This window comes from Sceloporus undulatus, chromosome 6, assembly GCF_019175285.1.
Source record: "Sceloporus undulatus isolate JIND9_A2432 ecotype Alabama chromosome 6, SceUnd_v1.1, whole genome shotgun sequence".
NCBI lineage: Eukaryota > Metazoa > Chordata > Lepidosauria > Squamata > Phrynosomatidae > Sceloporus > Sceloporus undulatus.
This window is the reverse complement of record NC_056527.1, coordinates 84376539-84396937: the sequence shown is the minus strand read 5'-3', so window position 1 is coordinate 84396937 and position 20399 is coordinate 84376539. Positions and strand designations below refer to the sequence as shown.

Here is a 20399-nt window from a genome sequence, read left to right as displayed (position 1 = left end):
GCTGGAAAACAATAATTTAATTTCCCTCCAGGAACCCCTTCAGGATGCTATTATTATTATTATTATTATTATTATTATTATTATTATTATTATTATTATTATTATTATTGGTATTTATACCCCGCCCTTCAGCCCTAAAGGCTATTAGAGTGGCTTACAAGAGTCCCTCTCAAAATGGTGACTGGAAGTGGTATTGTATCACTTCCTGTTGTCATTATGAGAAGGAAAACACAGGTATTGGAGGTGATGGAGCATCAATGAGGATGGGAAGCATTTTGCAAGTTTTCACATATTTGTATGTACCAATGCTGCTATTTTCCAGTGCTTTTGGCCATTCAAAAAGGCCAAAAGCAGCACCACAGTGGAGAGAATAGAGGTGTTTGTTGCTTCTTTTAGGTTCTCCCGAGATGGACTAAGCTCTTACATTTTGCCACTCTACTCAGAGAGGGAGATGGATCTTCTTTTGAGTTAAGGTACAGCACTTACATTGACCCATGGATAAATCGACCCAGATTTTTTGAGTCAATTTTTTGACTCAAATTTCTAGACTTATACATGAGTATATACAGTAGTTTGGAATGGCAATGGCCTGCAAATAATGCCATTTTAAAAAAAAAAAACTAGGGGACTGCAGGGCTTTGGAGCACTGGTGGTCTTTAGGGACTGCAAGTGGGGCCCAGGAGCCACCTGTAATCCATGGGGCAAACTTTCACCACCCCTGTTTTCACCACTCAGGGCCAGGAGATGTTCCTGGGATTTCCTGGTCAAATATTGAAACTTAGCATGGGGATGCCGCATGGAAGCAGCAAGTGCCTGTCCTCTAGTACTTGCCTTCTCACTGGCATCTGATGGGAGGGAGCTGTCCAAGCTGAGATATGAAAGTATTTGTTCCTGCTCCTCCAGAGAGAAGGGCTGAGAGAGACTGTTCAGAATCAGCTCTGAGGAAAGAAGAGGAGAGCAGATTAGAAACAGAAACCCAAGACTGCATATGCTCTTACTTTAAAGGTTTTTAAAAATTGAAAAAGGAATCCTCACTGAAGTTCACAATACATATATTGTGCCTGAAAATAAATAAATAAATTTGTCCCATTCAAGTGTTATCTCTTCTCAGCTGTCAGATCTACTAATTCTAATAACCAGTTACATCTGGCTTATTTAGTCTTCTCTCATTTTCACAGTACCTTGCTCATAAACATGCATTCAAAACATGAGGGGCAGGCATACACTTTTTAATAAGTGCTCTGTCTTAGTAGAACAAGACAAGGGCATCAGCTAAGCTAAGCCCTGTTATTCAACTCCCCAAGAAAAATGGATTTCAAAAGTAGTAACATTCACTTTGCCTAAAGCAGCGATTTTCAACATTTTTCTGTCTTCAAGAGACGTTTCCAAACTAACTTTCATGTATGTTCCATATTATGTCTCTAGATCTCAGAAAGGTGTCTACATAGGGTGCTACTGAAGCATCCTTGGTCTTTTTATGTCCTGGCTTGAACTGATGATGTGGCCATCCATATTCAACCAGTCTTGGGGGCCATTCATTGCAGGGTGCTTCCAGCTGAAGCTTCCAATGCACCATTGTCATTCCTAATTTACAGAGGTGAATATGAAATTCTTACCATCTTGTACTTTTCCTATTTTTTCCCCAACATCTGCTCCATCTTTTTTCTTAATGCAGAAATTTTATTAAGGATGAAAAGATGGAACAGCCAGCTGCATATACCCTTCTGATTGTGAGCAAGATAAGCCTCCACATTTGGAAGCAGACACAGAGGAAGACAGGTAGTGATCGGCAAGCTGTCTTTCCAGGGAATTTGCTCATTTGGCTCATCCTCTCATTAAGGAACATCTGAGAAGCTTTAAAGGAACTTCAAGAACAGTTTGAAAGCTCTGTCTTCCTCTTCTTTTCAATGTAGCTTGACTACCACAATCAACTTTATACTTAGTGCCAAAAATATACTATTACATTGTATGCAAAACTAAAAAGAAAATCCTCTGTCCAGGAACAAACAAGTCAGATTTACACCTAAGAATTGGTGAAAGTTCCCACACTTCCTTGCATTGCATCTAATGCTTCCCAGAGTACTCTATCCTCCATCTTGAGCAGCAAATGTAGAAGGCATGCTCAGAAGATGCCTGCCACAGATGCTGACAAAACGTCGGGAATAAACTCTTCTAATCTAGAACATGGCCACATAGCCCGAAAAACCCACAAAAGGTCTATGTAGAAGGTTGGTTTGATGTGGAGCTTAATTCCAGCCTCCATTCTATACTACTCAGAGCCTACAAAAGTTACATTTTAAATTACAGGTCCCCAAATTCCCCAGACAGTTTGGCAACAAGCTGGAGGATTTTGGGAGTAACTTTTTCAAATTTTGTCCCAGCCTTCTCCTCACTTTTAATCTTACATTTGCTCCTTCTGCCTTCACTCTATAGTCTTGTGGAGCTCAGATTCACAAGCTCATCTTCATGTTCATGGGTTGTTTTAAAGTCAGCTTTAACTAGGATGCTGTGATAGCCAGCAGAACAAAGTGATTCTTAGAAGGATGAGATAAATACATTGAGAGGACATATGTTGGTTCAGTGCCTGGAAAGCATGATAACTTGGAATGTATTCTTCTTGTGTTTGAATTAGGAGGTTACTTATTTCTCAAGAGCTTTAAGCCTGCAGGATGAGTCAGGATCCAGAGCTAGAAAGACATACAAGTTGAGTCCTCCTTATCCAACATGTGACCAGAAGTCTTTTGATTTTGGTCCCCCCCCCACATATTGGTACATTTTCATATTTTTTTCTCTGAGATGGGATCCAAGTCACACCATGAAATTCATTTATGTTTCGTATATACCTCATATACATAGGCTGAAGGTAATTTTATGTACAATATTTTTAATAATTTTGTGGATGAAACAAAGTTGGTGTACACTGAACCATCAGAAAGCAAAGGTGTCACTATTTCAGTTACCCATCTGGACAATTCTGGATTTTGGAAATTTGGAATTCTGGATAAGGGAGACTCACCTGTAATGGAACTGTACCCTGCATCTCAGCCCATGAGTTACACTGAGCAGCTGCAGGGTGTGTGTTTGGATGCGGTGGGAGGGATTCATGAAGGAAGGAGAGGCTTGGGCACTTCAATTTCCCTCTCCCACATGACTATCCTTACTTCAGCTCCAACACAAGACAAAAGTATACATAGGGCAGGGGTGAGACTCATGCCATCCTCCAGATGTTGTTGAACTGTAATTCACAGCATTCCTCACCATTGGCTATGCTTGCAAGGACTGCGAGGAGTTACAGTTCAACAACGTCTGTAAGGCCACACGATTCCCAGTACTGTTCTAGAGGGAAAAGGTACAAAGGAAGATTCAACATCCACTGCAACTGCTTCTCTGCATAAAATGACACCCCCACCCTGCTGATTTACAGTTTTGTGGTGCAAACTTTTACAACTTTGTGGTATAGACATTAGCAACTGTAATAGCAACAGACACACCCTCTCAATCCATCAGCATGCCATTTGTTAGATTCAGGAAAGATAATAGAATCTTAATACCATACAGCTCACTTCATGAGAAATCTTGGTTGCTTTAACACCCTGATATGCTTGATTACCTTCATGGGAAAGCTGTTTAGTATTTTGAGCTTCTTTTTTTGGGTCCATTTAATCATCGTGTTCCACTGACCCATCTGGATTCACTTTTCACATCAGGATTACATTCACCACCATCCCTTTCAAACTTAAAAATACCACATTTGCTTTCCCAAATTGTAAGAAACAAATATAAGCACTTGAAACTGAAAGGCTTTCTAGGGGTGTGGGAAGTTTCACAAATGACTTGACAAAACTAGATCATAAGATGTCCAAAAAAGAGAATTTTAAAGAGAAGGATAAGTTGATCCATCATTACCGAACTCCAGCTGCTGAAGGTCATGTTCTAAGTTAGCAGTTTTCCATTCCATGAAGCTGCCCTTCTTGGTGCTGAGAGGAGCTGGGAAAGAAGGCTGAAGGGAGTCAGATGGCCATAGTAATTCCCTACATGCACTTGGGTGGACAAATTGGTTTCTCTCCATCAGGACCTGTAAGGGGAATGATGGGCTGGGGCTTCTGACCAATGGCTTCATGCTACCAGGAGGCTCAAATGTTGACAATGGTGGTTCTGATAACTTAGTTTCTTGCACCTTCTGTAGACATCTGGGTTCTCTGTATTCACCTCTCCAAGGACTCTTCAAGCCTCCCACTGCAAAAGGACAATGACAAAAAGTCAGATTACAAGGGGGGAGTGGGCTGGAAGCAGCAATACTGTTCTTGAGTCATTGCCCAGGTTTACTTGAGGTGATTAATCTGCAAAATATAAAGCGAAAAGTCAGATCTTACCTATTCCCTATGAAGACCAATTAAAAAGAGTGGAAAATATGTCCTGTGACAAGGTTCTGGGTGCTGTGGTCCTGCAGCTACTCCCCTTTGGCCACAATATAAATAAAATATAAATTAAAATATAAAATAAAATAAATATTATATTATAATGGCTGGGGCTGATGGAAGCAGCACACCAAAGGTAACAAATTTTCCCCCCTTGTCTTAGGGGAAGAACAGTGTTGTAGCATAGCTTTACCTACCATTTCTACAAGTGAATCATTTCTTTTACTTCCCTTTTACCAAGGGAAGACTAGCAATGCTGTTTTGGAACAAGATTTTGTTATCTTTCCAGTATCTACAACAATCAAGGGCATGAACAGAATTAGGTTGAGACAAGACTTCTTCAGTACCAGCATTTTGGCAATGGGATTCCCTACCAAGGATTACCAACCAGCAGCCAGGTCCACATTGTTTTGTATGTACTTTGGATAGCTTCTGAAGTGTTTTAACTATGGTTATGTTATTAAAACTAGTTTTTTTAAAAAAGATATTGCTTTGATTTGTTTTAAAGAACGCTTGCAGCTGGTTTTTTTTAATGTTGTGCATTGTGTAGGGGTTCTGAAGGGCTGAGAGACAATAAACAAATGAATAAAAACATAAATAAATTATTCTATACATTACAGAAGCTGGTAGAATTATGTACTGCACATTTTCAACTACAGGAACCAAATGTATTTTTCCAAGTTAGTTGATAATAAAATGCCTAAATGTCTTTGCATTTCAAAAAATAATGTTAACCAAACAAGGGCCTGAATTCAGGAAAGAGATGTATGCATATGGACTGATGACTGCACACATGAAGTGAAAAACTTGGCACTGCATATCATACAAATTCAACAGACAGTGGCAGAAGCTCTGTTGCACAGTCTGCACACTGTGCAATGACCACAGTCAGCCCAATGTACTACACTCATGCAAGTGCACACAGTATATCACACACTCCTTTAAGCCAGAGAAAAATAGTGTGACCTGGTATCTTCTTCTCCTTCTTTCTCAAAATGGTAGCTCTAACCACAAATTATCTCACAAGTGCACTAAAAACATGAGACAAAACCAAAGCCTTACTGAGAGGGAGTAATATCTGGGCAAGAAAGCTGTTATCTGAAGGAGCACACATAGATGGCTCAGTGAGTTGTCTCTGTGTGCTTTGTAGATGCAAAACAGATTTATAATATCACATTCTAGGAATAGCAAAATGGCATAACCAATCCTGAATATGGGAAAAGGTTGGGTTTTTTTTGGGGGGGGGGAATACATCATCCAATGGTCATGCAAGAGGGGAAGAATCTGGGAACTTTAGTCCTCAGAAAGTGACCAATGGGGATATCCTTCCAGATCAATAGATGGAACCAAGTTCCTATAGCAAACTGTGTGTAAAGATATGCAGGAAGAGTGATCTCATTTTTCTTCCTCCAGATGATAAACTGCAGCTAGAACAGGAGCTGTCTGGTTGCCTCCTAGTGGCCAGTAAATGGCTGCGGTAACACCCCAGCACTTGATAGCTGTATTTGGTTTGGACACTGCACAAGGAGATACTGCATAGCTTGTTACACACAGTCTCAAACCAGACATGTAACCCTGGGTTATGTACACATGTCAGTAACAGGATTCTGTTCACATTTTACAATGGGATATAACACCTTAATCCTCTTCCAACTCACTTTAGAACAAGTAGATCTACCAAACAATGACTTCTAAATAGCCCTATTAAATTCAATCATACCAGCATTTCAGAGCAGTAAGAGCAAAAATCACATTGTATGGCAACAACTAGAGTTTTGTTTTTTTACTGATTAAGGATCTAGAGTCAGTATAGTGTAGTGGTCTGAGTGCTGAACTAGGACTCTAAGAGACCAGGGTTTAAATCTCATGGAAATCTACTTGGGCTAGTCACACTTTTTCAAGCCTAAGAGGAAGATAATGGCAAATGCTCTCTCAACAAACCTTGCCAAAAATACACCAAGATTCACATTACACTCACTGTAAGTCAGAAACAACTTGAAGAGATGCAAGAACCTGGCTCCAGTTATCTACAGCTTTTTGAAAGAGATGCGTCATATTCTCACCATTCTCAAGTGCTGTGTTGGCCTTCAGTCTCAATTCTTCTGCTGAGGCACGTTTGGCTGGCTCCTTCTCAAGGCCAGACTTAATGACATGAGCAGTGGATGGATGACAGGAGGAGGGGATTTCTCTCAGGGGAGGTGGTTCTTTGGCTATCTGCAATGTAGAAACATGGGGAGTACAGAACTGATGAGATTCAAGAAACAGCAAAGTCCCTCTAAGCAGAAACAGACTAGTAAGTATCAGTCAGCAACGTGGCTGGGGAACCGTCATATTCTTAGGATGGGGTGGGAAGTCCCACTAGGGACAAGAGGAAGACAGCAATTCTTTTCTACAGCAAGCTCCAAAAGGATGCCTCCCCCTACCCCAGCAGACAAGAAGCTTGCCATCTTCCTCTCTTCTATTGTTGATCACTTGTGGTTATATATAGGAAAGGTACTTTTCATAGAAGCATTTTTTTGCTTTAATATATTCCTAAAAATCAGCACCAGAGTAGAAATATTTAAATTAACACAGCAGAACCTGAGGCTTTCTGATTGTTACTGCACTCAGTGGCCTCTGGAACTAAGACTGACAGGACTGAGGCCAGAATCATGTGACAGGCCCCAGGTTACTCACTGTTGATTTAAACAAAGTATGTTCATAAAATAGAATATCAATCCTAAGAATCTGTTTTTAGATTAACAGATTTGTGGCTGTCTCTAAGTATGTTCTTAATACATGTTCAATGGTAATTGGGAATGAGGGCTGTATGAAATTTAAAGAATTTCAGTTTTGCATACATAGTTTTGATGTATGTACATTTCACATCTGGCAATAAAGACCCCACTCTGAAATGAATGTTAGACTTTTTCCTCCTTCTGCTTCATTATTGAAAATTTCCTTTGATTTCATCTTCACTGTGATAGAGATGAGACAACTATCAAGGCCTGAACTGACCTTTTCAGAGGTACTGGTACCTGGAATATTTGGACGTGTGTATGATTATAGTTGCCCCATCTCAAAAAAGGTGGTGTAGAACTTTCAAAGATGTAGAAATGGCAACCAAATTGATCAGCAGATTGGAGCCGCAGAACAAAAAAATATCTACAGCAGGTTTACTAACCTTTTCGCTATGTGGATCACTATATTGTTATCAAAAGCTTTTGCAGACCATTACATAAGCAAGTCATAAGCAAGGATTATCAACAATTATTCCTGTTATGAAAGTACTACTCTATTCTTTACTGTAAATCTTACATTTCATGGCCCTTTGGCTTTAATATTTAAAGTTTTATCTTCTATGCCTATAATATATCTGTTGACTGAGGACACCGTTGATGCATCTGATGAAGGATGCTCTTGACAATGAAAGCTCATGCCACAACAATTCTATTATTAAATAGGTCATCCACTAGAGCAGGGCATTTCTTTTTCTTCATTCTTTTTTATTTGCTATTCACTAGCATGCAGCTTACCTTGAGACACAGAGGGTGATTGTAATATTGGACCCAAGGGTGGCAGCCATTCAGCAAATGCAGCATCATACAGCAGCTACTCCAGACATCTGCCTTGGCATCGCAGCGTTTTCCCATCACCACTTCAGGGGCTAAGTGGGTTTCTGTGCCAGGAACATATTCCCCTGGAAATGCAACAGGGGAGATCTGCTCTCTAAGGTCTTGGTGGGATCTGCTACATGGATACAACCATGCTCAGAGAGTTCTTAAAAGCTCCAGTGCTACTGCATATGATTTGGACCCTAAATGGAGACCTAGGACAATGTAGTGAATACAATAAAATGTAGTATTGGGCACAAGCATCCAACATGATCTTAAATCCCTGCTCAGCTACAAAACTCATGGAATCTCTGAGCAAATCATGATCTCTCAGCCCAAATCTACTTCACTAAGGGATGAAACATACTACTCAGAAGAGGCAGCTTCAAGCCGCCCCCACCCCACATGCCGCAGTCCTAATCTGCCTTGAAGCCAGTTGAAAAAGGAACAGCAAAGATCTGCTCCTTTTTTGGCTGGCAAAAGCTGGCTTTTCCCACTCCACAGCAGCCTGAAGCCAGCTGCAAGCTGCTCCAGCAGTATGTGGCATACAAACATTGCACCGCCAGTGCATCTTGAACAGCTGGGAGGTTTCAAGATGTTTTGGGGTGAATGGTATCTAAATACCATGCCCCCATGCTGCACATAAGGCAGCTTTACTGGGCCATCTTTTTCAGTCCCATAATGGTACAAGTGCTCCATGATCCTTCAAAAGAGTACAAAGTTGAGAGAGAGCCCTGACCTCTATTTTTAGGACTGGCAACAGACTGCCTGGTGCTTTGTGAAAGTGTCTCCCTTCCCCATTCCCATTTTCCTTCATAATAGTGAGAAAAATCTGGAGTGATTTCAAAGAAAAACCATTAAATATTCCCTGTTTTTCAGTCTGATCTTAAAACTTGTAAAATACATTAAGAATTATGGACCTAATAAGACTAAGTCTTTTACTAAAAAGAAAATATTTAATATCCTTTGTTCCAGGTACCATATTTTCCGGCGTATAAGACGACTGGGCGTATAAGACAAGCCCCCAACTTTTCCAGTTAAAATATAGTTTGATGTATACTCGACATATAAGACTACCCCTCTTCCAATGCATACCAAATAAAAATTTAAAAAACTTTTAAACTTCAACCTACTGGGGGGGGGCCTAGTGCCTACGTGTGCCGGCTCCCCAGGCCTCTGCTGAGGCCTGCAAAGCCTGCCTTGTGTGCAGGCAGCACCCTGGCCTACTATGGGCTGAGTTGAGGGGGCCCGGCACCCACACGTACCAGCTTCAGTTGTATATTGTATGCAGTTGTGAACTGCATCACAACAGCAAATGGCATCCTGTTAGTGAGTTATGATGCGGCAAGTCATCATTTCTACTCACGTTTTTGTTTTGTTGCAGATGTTGAAGGTCCAGCCATGGAACAACCACCCCCCAAAAAAAAGCCGTCTTGTAAGCTGCACAACTGCCCCCCAAAAGCCAACAACATGTTGTTGGAAAGCAGAGATAATCAGTAAGGATGTACGCAGCTATTTCTCTGTAGCTGGACGTCTGCAAGAACCATCTGTAAGGGCTTCCTGAGGACCCTCAGAAGTTTTTGTAGATACCTGTTGCAGCACATCCAGCTGCATGAAAATAGGTGGACACATCCCTAGTGATTACTTCCTGCTCTCCAACAACGTGTAAATGGCCATGGAAGGGGAAGCTGCACTGCTTTCAAGCTGTGTTGGGGGAGAGATAGCTACAAAGATGTAACTATATCATACATGCATGTCTCTTGATGCAAGATCTCAAGAAGGGAATAGATGGCAATAAGAGTTTGTTTAATAAATTGTGTAGAGGAGAGAGGTACGAATCAGACATTCCCCAGTTCAAATCACACCTCTGCCACAACTTCATTCAGTGGTCTTAAATAAGCCACATTTCTATTAGTCTCAACTGTTTGAAAAAAAAGTATATTAATACTGTGTAAGGTTTTCAAGAAGATAATATATATGAAGCACTTTGAGCATTTTAGAACTTCTATGTCAATATTAAGCATTATTATTGTTCTTATTTTAAAAACAAAGGTCAAGTCCTTACAGTTGTAAGGAAGCATCTAAAAGTGCACAACAATGTTTTCTAAAATTTCAGGAGTCAAGGGATGGCCGAATAAAAACTCCCAGTGGTTGGGAGATAACTTTTCAATGCTCTTCCATCTCATGGCTAGCAAAATGACAAAATGTTAATACAGAACAGCTAAATCTGCACATTTCATAAAGACTGGATTCCAGCTTTTGGGGCACAGATTTTTTTTAAAAAAATATGGATTCCATACAGCTCTGATTATACTATAAGATAATACCGGGGAAAGAGAGTGACATAGTGTGGTTAGGACTGGGATGGTGTCAGATATCAGTACAAGAATTCTAATAGGGAGAGTAGGCAGACAACCATACTCTGGATATTTTTATTTAAGGTTAGCTTTGGGAATTAAAAACTATGGCCTGTTACAGACTGCCAAAATAAAGCTGCTTCGGGTCTCTTTGGAGGTATGCTGTTTAAATGATGCATGCATCCTAAGAATCCGGAAGCTGCACCAAAGCTGCACTCCAGTGCTTAGGAATGGAGTGTGGCTTTGGCGCGACCTCTGGACTCTTAGGACCCATGCATCACTTAAATAGCATACCTCCAAAGAGATCCGAAGCAGCTTTATTTTGGCAGTCTGTAACAGGCCAATGTTTTGGCCTTTTAGAATCTGCTGTAACATACCTGTCATCAAGTAATTCCCCATCTCATCTGGGTGAAGGTGAGCTGCATGACCAAAATCACATAGGACAGCATGGTTTCCATCACCAGATAAGAGAACATTGTCAGCTGATGAAAGAAAATATTACAATTATTACTTGCCACCAGAGTACAAGTGTGTCACAATGACAAGACCTAGTTCTTCCCTTAGATGGTCAGCATACTGCTGAAGTGTACAATTTTGAACTCCAGGTAGAGCTTAACATGACTGAATGCTCCTCTATAGAAGAACAAATCTAGGCACATCATCACAAATTAGCATATCAAAGAGAATATCCTCTTTAATGATTTAAAAAAATATATAACAGAGTATTCAACAATGAGATTTGCCAACTACAATCTAGAGTCAAAGACAAGCAGACGTTGTCCATCTCAATGAGAAATGTAACAAACTCTCAGCAAAACAGTGCTCCTCACAAATGGCCTTTCAGGAGCAGCAGAAAATAATCCCACTCTGGGAAAAACACTGTACCACCCAGAGGTCAATTCATTAACAATGCACATACCTTTTACATCTCCATGAAGGATATTGTGAGTGTGAAGGTACTCCAAGCCTTTTAATGTTTGGCTCAGATAATCAAGGGCTCTGTCCTCTGGCAAATAACCACACTGCTTAAGTAGCTGACCAAGTGACCCACCTGCAAGAAAGAACACACTTCACTATAGTTCATTAAAGTGGTTATAAGTGAAGACCTATAAACATGTAAGCATTTCTAATGAATGATAATGATCTTTTCCAGTCTATGTGCAGTGAACTCACACAGTTTCTCTCTCTATTCCCTGAAATATCATTCCATCACTCCAGGACAGACTGCAACAACATACCTTCTGGTTCTCATAAGAAAAGCCCTAATGGATCAGGCCAATGGCTTATTCCCGCACAGTGGTCAATCAGATGGGCAGGACTGCCTTAAAGAGGAGGAAGCTAACTTGTTTTCTGCTGTTCCACAGACTGGGACCCGGAGCAATGGATGCAAGCTACAGGGAAAGAGATTCCACCTCAACATTAGGAGGAACTTCTTGACAGTAAGGGCTGTTCAACAGTGGAACAAACTCCCTCAGAGTGTAGTAGAGTCTCCTTCCTTAGAGGTCTTTAAACAGAGGCTGGATGGCCATCTGTCGGGGATGCTTCGGTTGAGACTTCCTGCATGGCAAGGAGTTGGACTGGATGGCCCTTGCGGTCTCTTCCAACTCTATGATTCTATGATTCTAGGAAAAGAAATGAACATTCACCTTTTGCTCTCCTTAGAAATTCCCAATATTGAGATTAAATCTAGGGTAAAAAGATCAATTGTAGATGTCAGCCACAGGTTTTAGAAGGTAAAATGGAATGGAAAAGAAAATGACACAAGGAGAAAACTAGATTTCTAAGGTGGCTTGCTTTTACTGATAAAAATGCAGGATTAACTCCAGTAAGCTGCCAATACTCCATCAAGTTTATGTCTCATCAAGATGCTGATTCCAAGAGTAGGGTTAATGCATGTAAAGCCTAGCTAGATCTTCAATGGTTTTCATCAGGTCCTGTGGGAAAAAAGAGCTATGTTTTGGAAGCATGGAATGGTGGGGGGGGGGGGGGATAGGCACACTCAGATTATAGACTGTGAGAACCTCAAAGGTCTATTAAGGAATTCTCACTCTTTTTGTGAACAAAGAAGTGGCAAAGCCAGATAAGCAGACTTGAATGCTGGTTATTGACGGTAACAACTAATCTACAATTGAAACTAAAAAAACTTGATTAGTAGGTAATCTGGGCTGTACATCTGGGCTGAGTTGCCAGTACATCTGGGCAGAGTTGCTGAGGTTACTGAGTCTGTGTTTCAATGATAGACAAGAAAAATAAGGTTTAAGAAAAGGACTGGAACTCCATTTCTATCTCTTCCCCATTAAACTTAATAGTCTGCAGTTTAAAGCATTGTCAGCATAGTGAGGATCCCACTCCAGGTATTTTGGTATTTAATAGTTCCATAAGTAGATGGGACTCCAGAAGTCACTAAATAACTCAAGTCAATTAATGTGTAAGCTTGCTTGAATGCTCATCTGGTCAACCTATTTCCAGGTCAGGATTTGTTACTTTGCCTATGCAGTAGCTTATTAATCATTGCTGTTTAATTATAATTAAATTATTTTTAATCATACCACTTTCTGCTGTCATTGATCACATACCTTCCATTAGCTTCATGAAGATAGTAACCCAGAAGCCTTCTTTGACTGCTCCGTATAATGGCAAGACATTGGCATGCATCAATCCAGTGCATGATGTTAATTCCTCTGCACGGAAGTGTTCAAGTCGCATCTAGAAAGTGAATAGTAACACAAAATGATTCCTTTGATACAAAGGTTCTCATTGGCTTGTAAGAGAAAACAATGGCTTCCACTGTATCACAGACTCATAAAGTAGCATCCTTTAGGCCAGTGCTTCTTAGGTTATCTGTTTTGGAGGATCAGCAATTATTTTTTCCCAGTGGGCCAGGACCAACATCATATTCGTGCTCATTGACGATAACTGTTTTTCTCTCTCCTGGAAACCTACCAGGGATTGGCAGTCAATGGCTCAGGAACTGGCACTGGTTCGAGTGTCATCATTTTGAGTAGCACCACTCCTGTCCAGCATCTGCTTCACTAAATGAAGTGAAGGGTGAGTTTGAATGAGAAGAAACCCTCATGCTGGATGAGGGGACAGAAGAAACTGAATGGATAGGTACGAAAGTGGAGGACTGGCAAAATGAGAGGGATGGTGCTGCCAGGATGTTAAGAGATGGGTCTGTGGGCAATTAAGAAACCAAAATGCAAGCCAAGTGTAGGAGAATCAGAAGCTGGGGGAAAAGTGGGAGGAAAGGCAATAAATTTAGGAGAAAAAATGACTGGGGGTGGGATGCTTATAAAGCAAGAAAAAAGAATTGGGGTGGCTAAGAAACTGTCTGGAACAGTCAGGGTAGATTTAAAAAGCCAAAGTTGACAAGAAATGAAAAGCAGAGAGCTGATGAAACAGCTAGTAGGGTTGCATTTTTTAACAAAAAAAGTTAAGAAGATGGTGTTCATGAGAATCTTCAAAAAGCTTCCGAAAAGGAAAGGATGTGGGTTTCTGGCAGGAAGCTGAGAGCCAAAGAAGCATCGGAAGATGGAAGACCAAGGAAACTATGAGGACTGGGGATAGGGAGCTGAATTTCAAAACTTTTGCTTGTAGGTCTCAAGTAAGTAATGGGTTGTCTGAGCAACAAAGATGGCAGGCAAGTAAGAATCTACAGGAATCCCAGTAATGCAAGCTAACTTTTCAAAGTAGCATTAAGATTACCAGTTTTTCTTTGACACAGACATTTAAAATACAGTTTGTGTGTTATATGCAAGAATAAAAAACAAAAACCCACAGTCTTGGCCAAGAGAAGAGGAAGGTTAAAGTGAAAGCAGATAGTATTTAGACTGGACAAGTACAAAATCTGCTGAAGGAAAATATGAGTCACTTGCATGCTTGCTGCTGCATAATAATTCAAATGAGTCTGGATGAGACTATGAGACAGGAAGAAGGAGTACACAGAGAAGTGAGGAACAGATCTTTAAAGAAAGTGGCAGATAATTCAGTCTACAACCAGTGCCTTAAAATATAGCCACACCAGAGAAATGCCATTCTGTCACTTGAGATCCCCACACTTCTCTTCCTACAGTTCACTTGGGCTCAGTTCCAGCATGGATAAACACAATCTGAAAGTGCTTGATGCGGTTTCGCTGTTGAAGTTAAACAGCCTTGACTCTGGACAGTACCTGAATGGGGGACCACCCAAAACCAGTTATGTTGGGGGAAAGCATGGATAAAGATCGATCAGCTAGCACTGAAAGTGTTGAGCTAAGTATAACAGTGAGCTGTATAATCAAATTGCTGACAGAATTCTCCCACGATCCCAGTAGCCAGAAAATGTCATTTCAGGTGTGTTGGGGGAAAGCATGAATATAGATAGATCAGCTAACACTGAAAGTGTTGGACTAAGTACTGTATCATAGTGAGCTATATAATCAATTAACTGAAGGAATTCTCCTGCAATCTTGGTAGCCGGAAAATGTCATTCCAGTTGCCAGATTAAAGACTAGTATTTTTCTAACTTTGTACATCCACTCTGCTACCACTTGCTCTTAAGGGAATAATGTAAGCTTTTCACAAAGGGCTGTCTTTTGGACTTTGTACAAGAGCAATCCTTCCAGCAAAGCTTGCTACACCCAACGCCTACACATGGCAGGAGATTCCAGTGTTTGGTGCAGCCATGGCAACGCCTTCTGCCTTGACCTTCACAGCCGAGAAAAACAAGTTGCTGCAGAGAGGCACAGCGGCAACTGTTCCAGCCGGCTGCCCTCAGCAGTTCCAAGGAAAAGGAAAGGAGCTTAGGCTCAAAGACATTTGCATTACCTTTTTGGCTGCACACTGAAAGCCTGTCTCCTTGTCCTCCATTTTGTACACTTCCCCAAAAGATCCTGTGCCAAGCAAGCCTTGGCTTTTGGTCCAGTGAATGTCCTCACGGTATTCGTAGTCCACTGCTTTCAGTTTCTAAATAGTTAGAGAACCAAAAATAAAATAAAATAATAAATAAATTAAAGAGGTCTGTTAAACTAAGGGAATGCTAAAAGCAGTATGAAGTAAAGCAGGGAGAGGCAGACATTTCAGAACTGAAGCCATTTTATCCCAGAAACCATTTTTTATATACAGAGGGCTCTTGGTATCTGCTGGGGATTGGTTCCAGGATCCTCCATGGATACCAAAATCCATGGATGGTCAAATACCATTAAATACAGTGACATAGTAAAATGGTTTCCCTTATATAAAATGGCAAACTCAAGATTTGTTTTTTTGGAATTTATGTATTTTTAAAATATTTTCAAACTGTGGATGCCTGAATCCATGGATACAGAGGACTGACTGTACTGTAATGTAGTTTGAACACTGGACTATGACTCTGGAGATCAGGATTCAATTTCACCTACTGGGTGATCCCAAGTTACACTCTGGCAGCTTCAAAGGATGGCAATAGCAAATCAGCTCCAAAGAAACTTGCCAAGAAAAGCCTATGATAGTTGCACCTTAGGATCAACACAAGTAAAAAAATCACTTGGAGGCAAACAACAACAATGGGCTGGATGAGGACAACAAACTGAAAGTGAACTAGAGAGAAAGCATGGATTGGTGGATCTAAGGTTTGGGAACTGATTTAAAAAGCTGGTCTAGTGGGCTCCACATTCCCAGAGGGAGCAGGTGCAATGTCTAGGAGTGTTGGTAGATTCATTGTTGCCACTCAAGATTTAAGGTGTCCTTGTGGCTCAAGAGGATTTTGGCTAACTTTGAATGGCCCACCAGCTATGGTAATTTCCTGTTCAGAGTACTGCAATGTGCACTAAGCTGGATTGCCTTTGAGACTGACATCAAAACTGCAGTCATTTACAGACTGTGGTTGCTAGATTATTGCCAAGGACTGAATATATATTTCTCTGTGGTGGCATCCCAGCTGTTGAATTCCTTCCCAATGGAGGCCCAATTGTCACCAACACTGGGATCATTTCAACACCATGTCAAAACTATGGCTTTTTATAAAAGCCTTTGAGCCTAACTGATTTTATCCAGGATGCACAGTCTTTCTGGTTGTAGTATTTAAAACTGTTTTAACCATCTGGATTAAACAGATAAACTATTTAATGTATTTTTAATCTTATAAAATTATTGTTACTATTTATTGCTTTAAATGAATTTTACTGTAAGCTGACCTGAGCTCTTCAGATATAGGGTGGGGAATAAATGTATTAATAAATACATGAACACACAAAAGACATAACATTGATTTTAAAATAACTGTGCTGGCTGCCAAGACACTTCCAGTTCAAGTTCAAGATGTAGTGATTTTAAGTCCTAAAAGGAGCTGGGACTTTGATATTTGCGGGAATGCCTCTCACAGTAGACACTTACCTAAATAAAGAGGGCCTGCTGTATCAGTGGGCTAGCTATCCATCCACAGCTAACCCACCCCATATATGTCAATGGCAGTACATGCACATAGCCATGCCAAGGCAGCTGCACACATGGAGGCTATGCCAGCCATAGATCTATGTGGTCTTGCAATATTCTGTATCCATGGGGGAGAGGAAGCAGACTCCCACCAATCAGGAGGGCCAACTATTAACATTTGCTATGGACACTCTCCTCTTTTCCCCACTGTACACTAGTGATGATAAAGCTGGATTTTTCAAGTCCCAACCAAAGTTGAGAAAAACGAATCAAGTTTTCATCCAATAACTTTAGGATACTCAGGCATTTTTCTTCCTGCAGTGATGGAAAACTACAGCCATCAGGAAACCATGCAGCTTCTCCTGAGAATTACAAAATTGCAAGATCTTTCAATCTGCTGTTTCAATTCCCTCATAAGTTTCTCAAGGGGTCAGGAACTCCAAATTCTACCCCAGTCAGAAACTGGCAAATTTCAGTTCCACCTCTACTGTACACATTATGTGCAGATATGAGAGTGGACCTGCTCAGTATGTCACCAGCTGCAAAATGTCCACTGCCAAAGCCTGGCTGTCACAGACACTTTTTCATTTCAGTTCCAGCTTAAGGCCTGGCTATTTCTCTAAGCCTTTAGACTCACTGACTTCAGATAATTTTGATTTATTTCCTAGGGTATCAGTGCTGACTTTATAGTGATGAAACTTAACCGTGGTTTGTGACTTATTGCTCTTTTATGCTTTTACACTGAATCACTCTATTGACCATACTGAAGCCTGAGATATATTGACATAGTGTGGGCTAGAACTATTCTAACAAATAAATAAATATCACAACCAGAAAGCCTAAGAACTTGTTTTGAACACACTCTCAAAAAAAAAGCACTATTAAGGGATGCTGGCCCAAAGATTTTTGAAGATTTCTCCTATTTGACCCTAAGATAGCCCATAAAGTGTAAGATGAGGAAGAAATGGTTCCTTGCAGTGCATTTTCATACAACATAAAAGACAACAGACCCACCTCCGTCTTGCATGTCAATGTTGCTTTTTATCCAATAATATAAAATGATGAGTGAGGAGGTCCCATTATGATAGATGTTTGAAATGAACCAAGCTTCAGTGGTAAATACAACAGGTCATCTTTTGCTTATAGAGCCGAAACCATTTTATATACCCCCCTCCCACCTTTAAATTAAAGTACCTCTCCAGGTCAAGGACACAACAACCAGAGGCTGCATCTGCACTGTGAAAATAATCCAATTTGATGTTACTTTTAATGCCATGGCTCTGTAGTTTTGTGAGACATTTAGCCACAACAAAATACAATTCCCAGAATTCTATAACACTGAGTCATGGCAGTTAAAGTGGTTTCAAACTGGATTATTTCCGCAGTGCAGACACAAGACAATTGATGCATTGCAGAATAATACACCTAGGTATGAAGACCAAATTCTTATCTGAGAAGAGTCTTGGTGGACACATTCCAATGGAAAGAGCATGGAAGCTAAAAGCCGGGAGCAAAACTAAGAGAAGAATAGCTAGGAGAAATGCAAAATGGACAGGGCCAAATGCCCTTCCTGCCAAGCACAGTTCAAATCTATGTATGTCTACTCAAGAGTAAGTCACAGTGATTGCAAACCTTCACTCAGGTTCCGTGCAACAGCTTTTCTTGCTTGCGCAAGTTTCTTGTTGCATATTCAAAGATATAAAAGCTCAATCTAGTACACCATCCTGTTTTTAAATACGTTTTTAAAAGCCCCAAAAGCCAGTGTGATGTAGTACTTTGAGCATCAGACTACTATGGAGACCTAATTGCTGTTTGTCCATGGAAACCCACTGGGTCACTCTGGGCAAGTCACATTGCTCTCAGCCTCAGAAGATAACAAAAGTAAACCCCCTCTGAACAAAACATGGCAAGAAAACCCTGTGATAGGCTCACCTTATAGTTGCCCTAAGTCAGAAATAACTCGAAGACACACAACAACAAGAGCTGGATATGAAGCCAACAGTCTCTCCTCAAGAATGCCCTCCCGCCATTTTGTGTTTCAGGGCATACTTAACCACTTTACTTTTCATATGCTAGAAATACATCGCTAAATTCAATTAATTTCTCTAATCCTTTTCAAAACTATGAGGGTAAATAACCATCATCACATCAGGTGGCATTTCAGAAGTTAATTATGTATTCTGTCATGTATCATATCTATGCATATTAAATCAAGAACTAATCCACTTTGCTGAATGAAGCTCTAATGTCATGACTATGGAGCAAAAATATATTTCTACCTCCTTTCTCCATCATGATTTTAAAAACTTATCAAATCTACTCATCAGCTATCTTTCTCCAAACTAAAAAGGGCCCAGGTGCTTCAAACTCCCCCTTTAGAAAATGTGTTGCAAACTCTTGCCCAGGCCTACCCAATTTAGCTAGGATAGCCAGCACATCCATTTTTTCTGTTAGCCCATGTTTACATTGTGTGGGATCTGCTTATTTTGGACAGAAGGACCTATCCACAAAAAGTTATGCCTCATAGAATGTTGGTAGGTCTCACATGAGTCTCCCTATTTTAGAAAGCAAGTAATCTGTTCATAGGCCAAGTTTTGCTTTGGCAACCTCTTTTTTAGTTAGTTTTGAGAAACAGTTTTTCAAAGGCAGGTCCTGGAAGGCTCATGCATCCATGTTATACTTTTATGAGTCATCTCATGTAGGTGTCACCCAAGATTATATGTTTTTATACTGCTCCTTTGTATAGACAATTTGCAGATGTGTTTCTTTTTTAATGCTTAACAATGAAGATCATACACATATTTTGCTGTCTGGCAGATTCTGAGAACTGTGGTTCCCTACAGAATGTGGTATCATCTACCCTGAATTAGTACTCCATTTTTGCATCTGAGTACTCACCTCAATAAGCAGTACACCTTCATTTTCATCCATCCCTTGAAGGTCCACCTTTGAACTCAATCCACCGCCTTTCCAGGTCTTGGCCAAACAAGCTAAATTTCTTGGTTCTCCAAGAATTACATTTCCCTTTAAGGCATCCACCAGAAACTCGTCCATAGAAAGCTTGTCTGGTGGGGTTTTTACAGACTGATGGGTGCATTTGGAGAAGCTCTGCTCTAATGTCAGTTCTGACAGGCGACTCTTGCCACTAACACATGAAAGGTCATCAAAGAGATATGTCCCCAGTGGACCCAGTTTCAAGTCAGGAAGCAGGGCATCATAGCCATTAAAATAAGGAGGGAACTGGTCAAAAGGGAAAGGGTGTAGTGTTTCTGACTGAGGAACTAAGTTATCTAGAGTATGGGACTTCCAAAAATGGCTCAGGCACTGAGCAGGACTAATCAGCTTGTGGAATTCTAATTTAGTTTGGCTCTTCACCAAGTGCAGCTTGTGAGCAGGTAATACATGGCTGGGCTTCTTTATGGAATGGATATCACAGTCCAAATCTTTATGTGGCTCCGAATAACAAGTGGTGCTCCTGAAAGGGGTGTCCAAGCATGAATCATTCTCCTGGAAGGGAAGGAGTAAGAGATAACTGAGCCACAATCCGTATGAGCAGAAATGCCCTCAAAATACAAACCCTACTGAACCAGCCTGGCAAAATTATGTCAAATATTTAGGAACCAATCCTCCCTGGGTACAGT

At 40.6% G+C, this 20399-nt stretch overlaps 1 protein-coding gene across 3 annotated transcripts in view; it reads right to left on the bottom strand.

Annotated features, from left to right (window-relative positions):
- Positions 1-20399, bottom strand: part of MAP3K14 (mitogen-activated protein kinase kinase kinase 14) — a 43423-nt gene that overhangs the window by 4015 nt on the left and 19009 nt on the right. For all 3 annotated transcript variants that reach the window (XM_042476590.1, XM_042476589.1, XM_042476591.1), the window contains 9 exons: positions 19657-20265; positions 15175-15312; positions 12945-13074; positions 11288-11419; positions 10746-10850; positions 7934-8097; positions 6482-6632; positions 3907-4236; positions 832-938 (listed from right to left, as the gene is read on the bottom strand). In XM_042476590.1, coding sequence (XP_042332524.1) covers positions 832-938; positions 3907-4236; positions 6482-6632; positions 7934-8097; positions 10746-10850; positions 11288-11419; positions 12945-13074; positions 15175-15312; positions 19657-20265 — 1866 coding nt within the window. The remainder of the gene's footprint in view (positions 1-831; positions 939-3906; positions 4237-6481; positions 6633-7933; positions 8098-10745; positions 10851-11287; positions 11420-12944; positions 13075-15174; positions 15313-19656; positions 20266-20399) is intronic.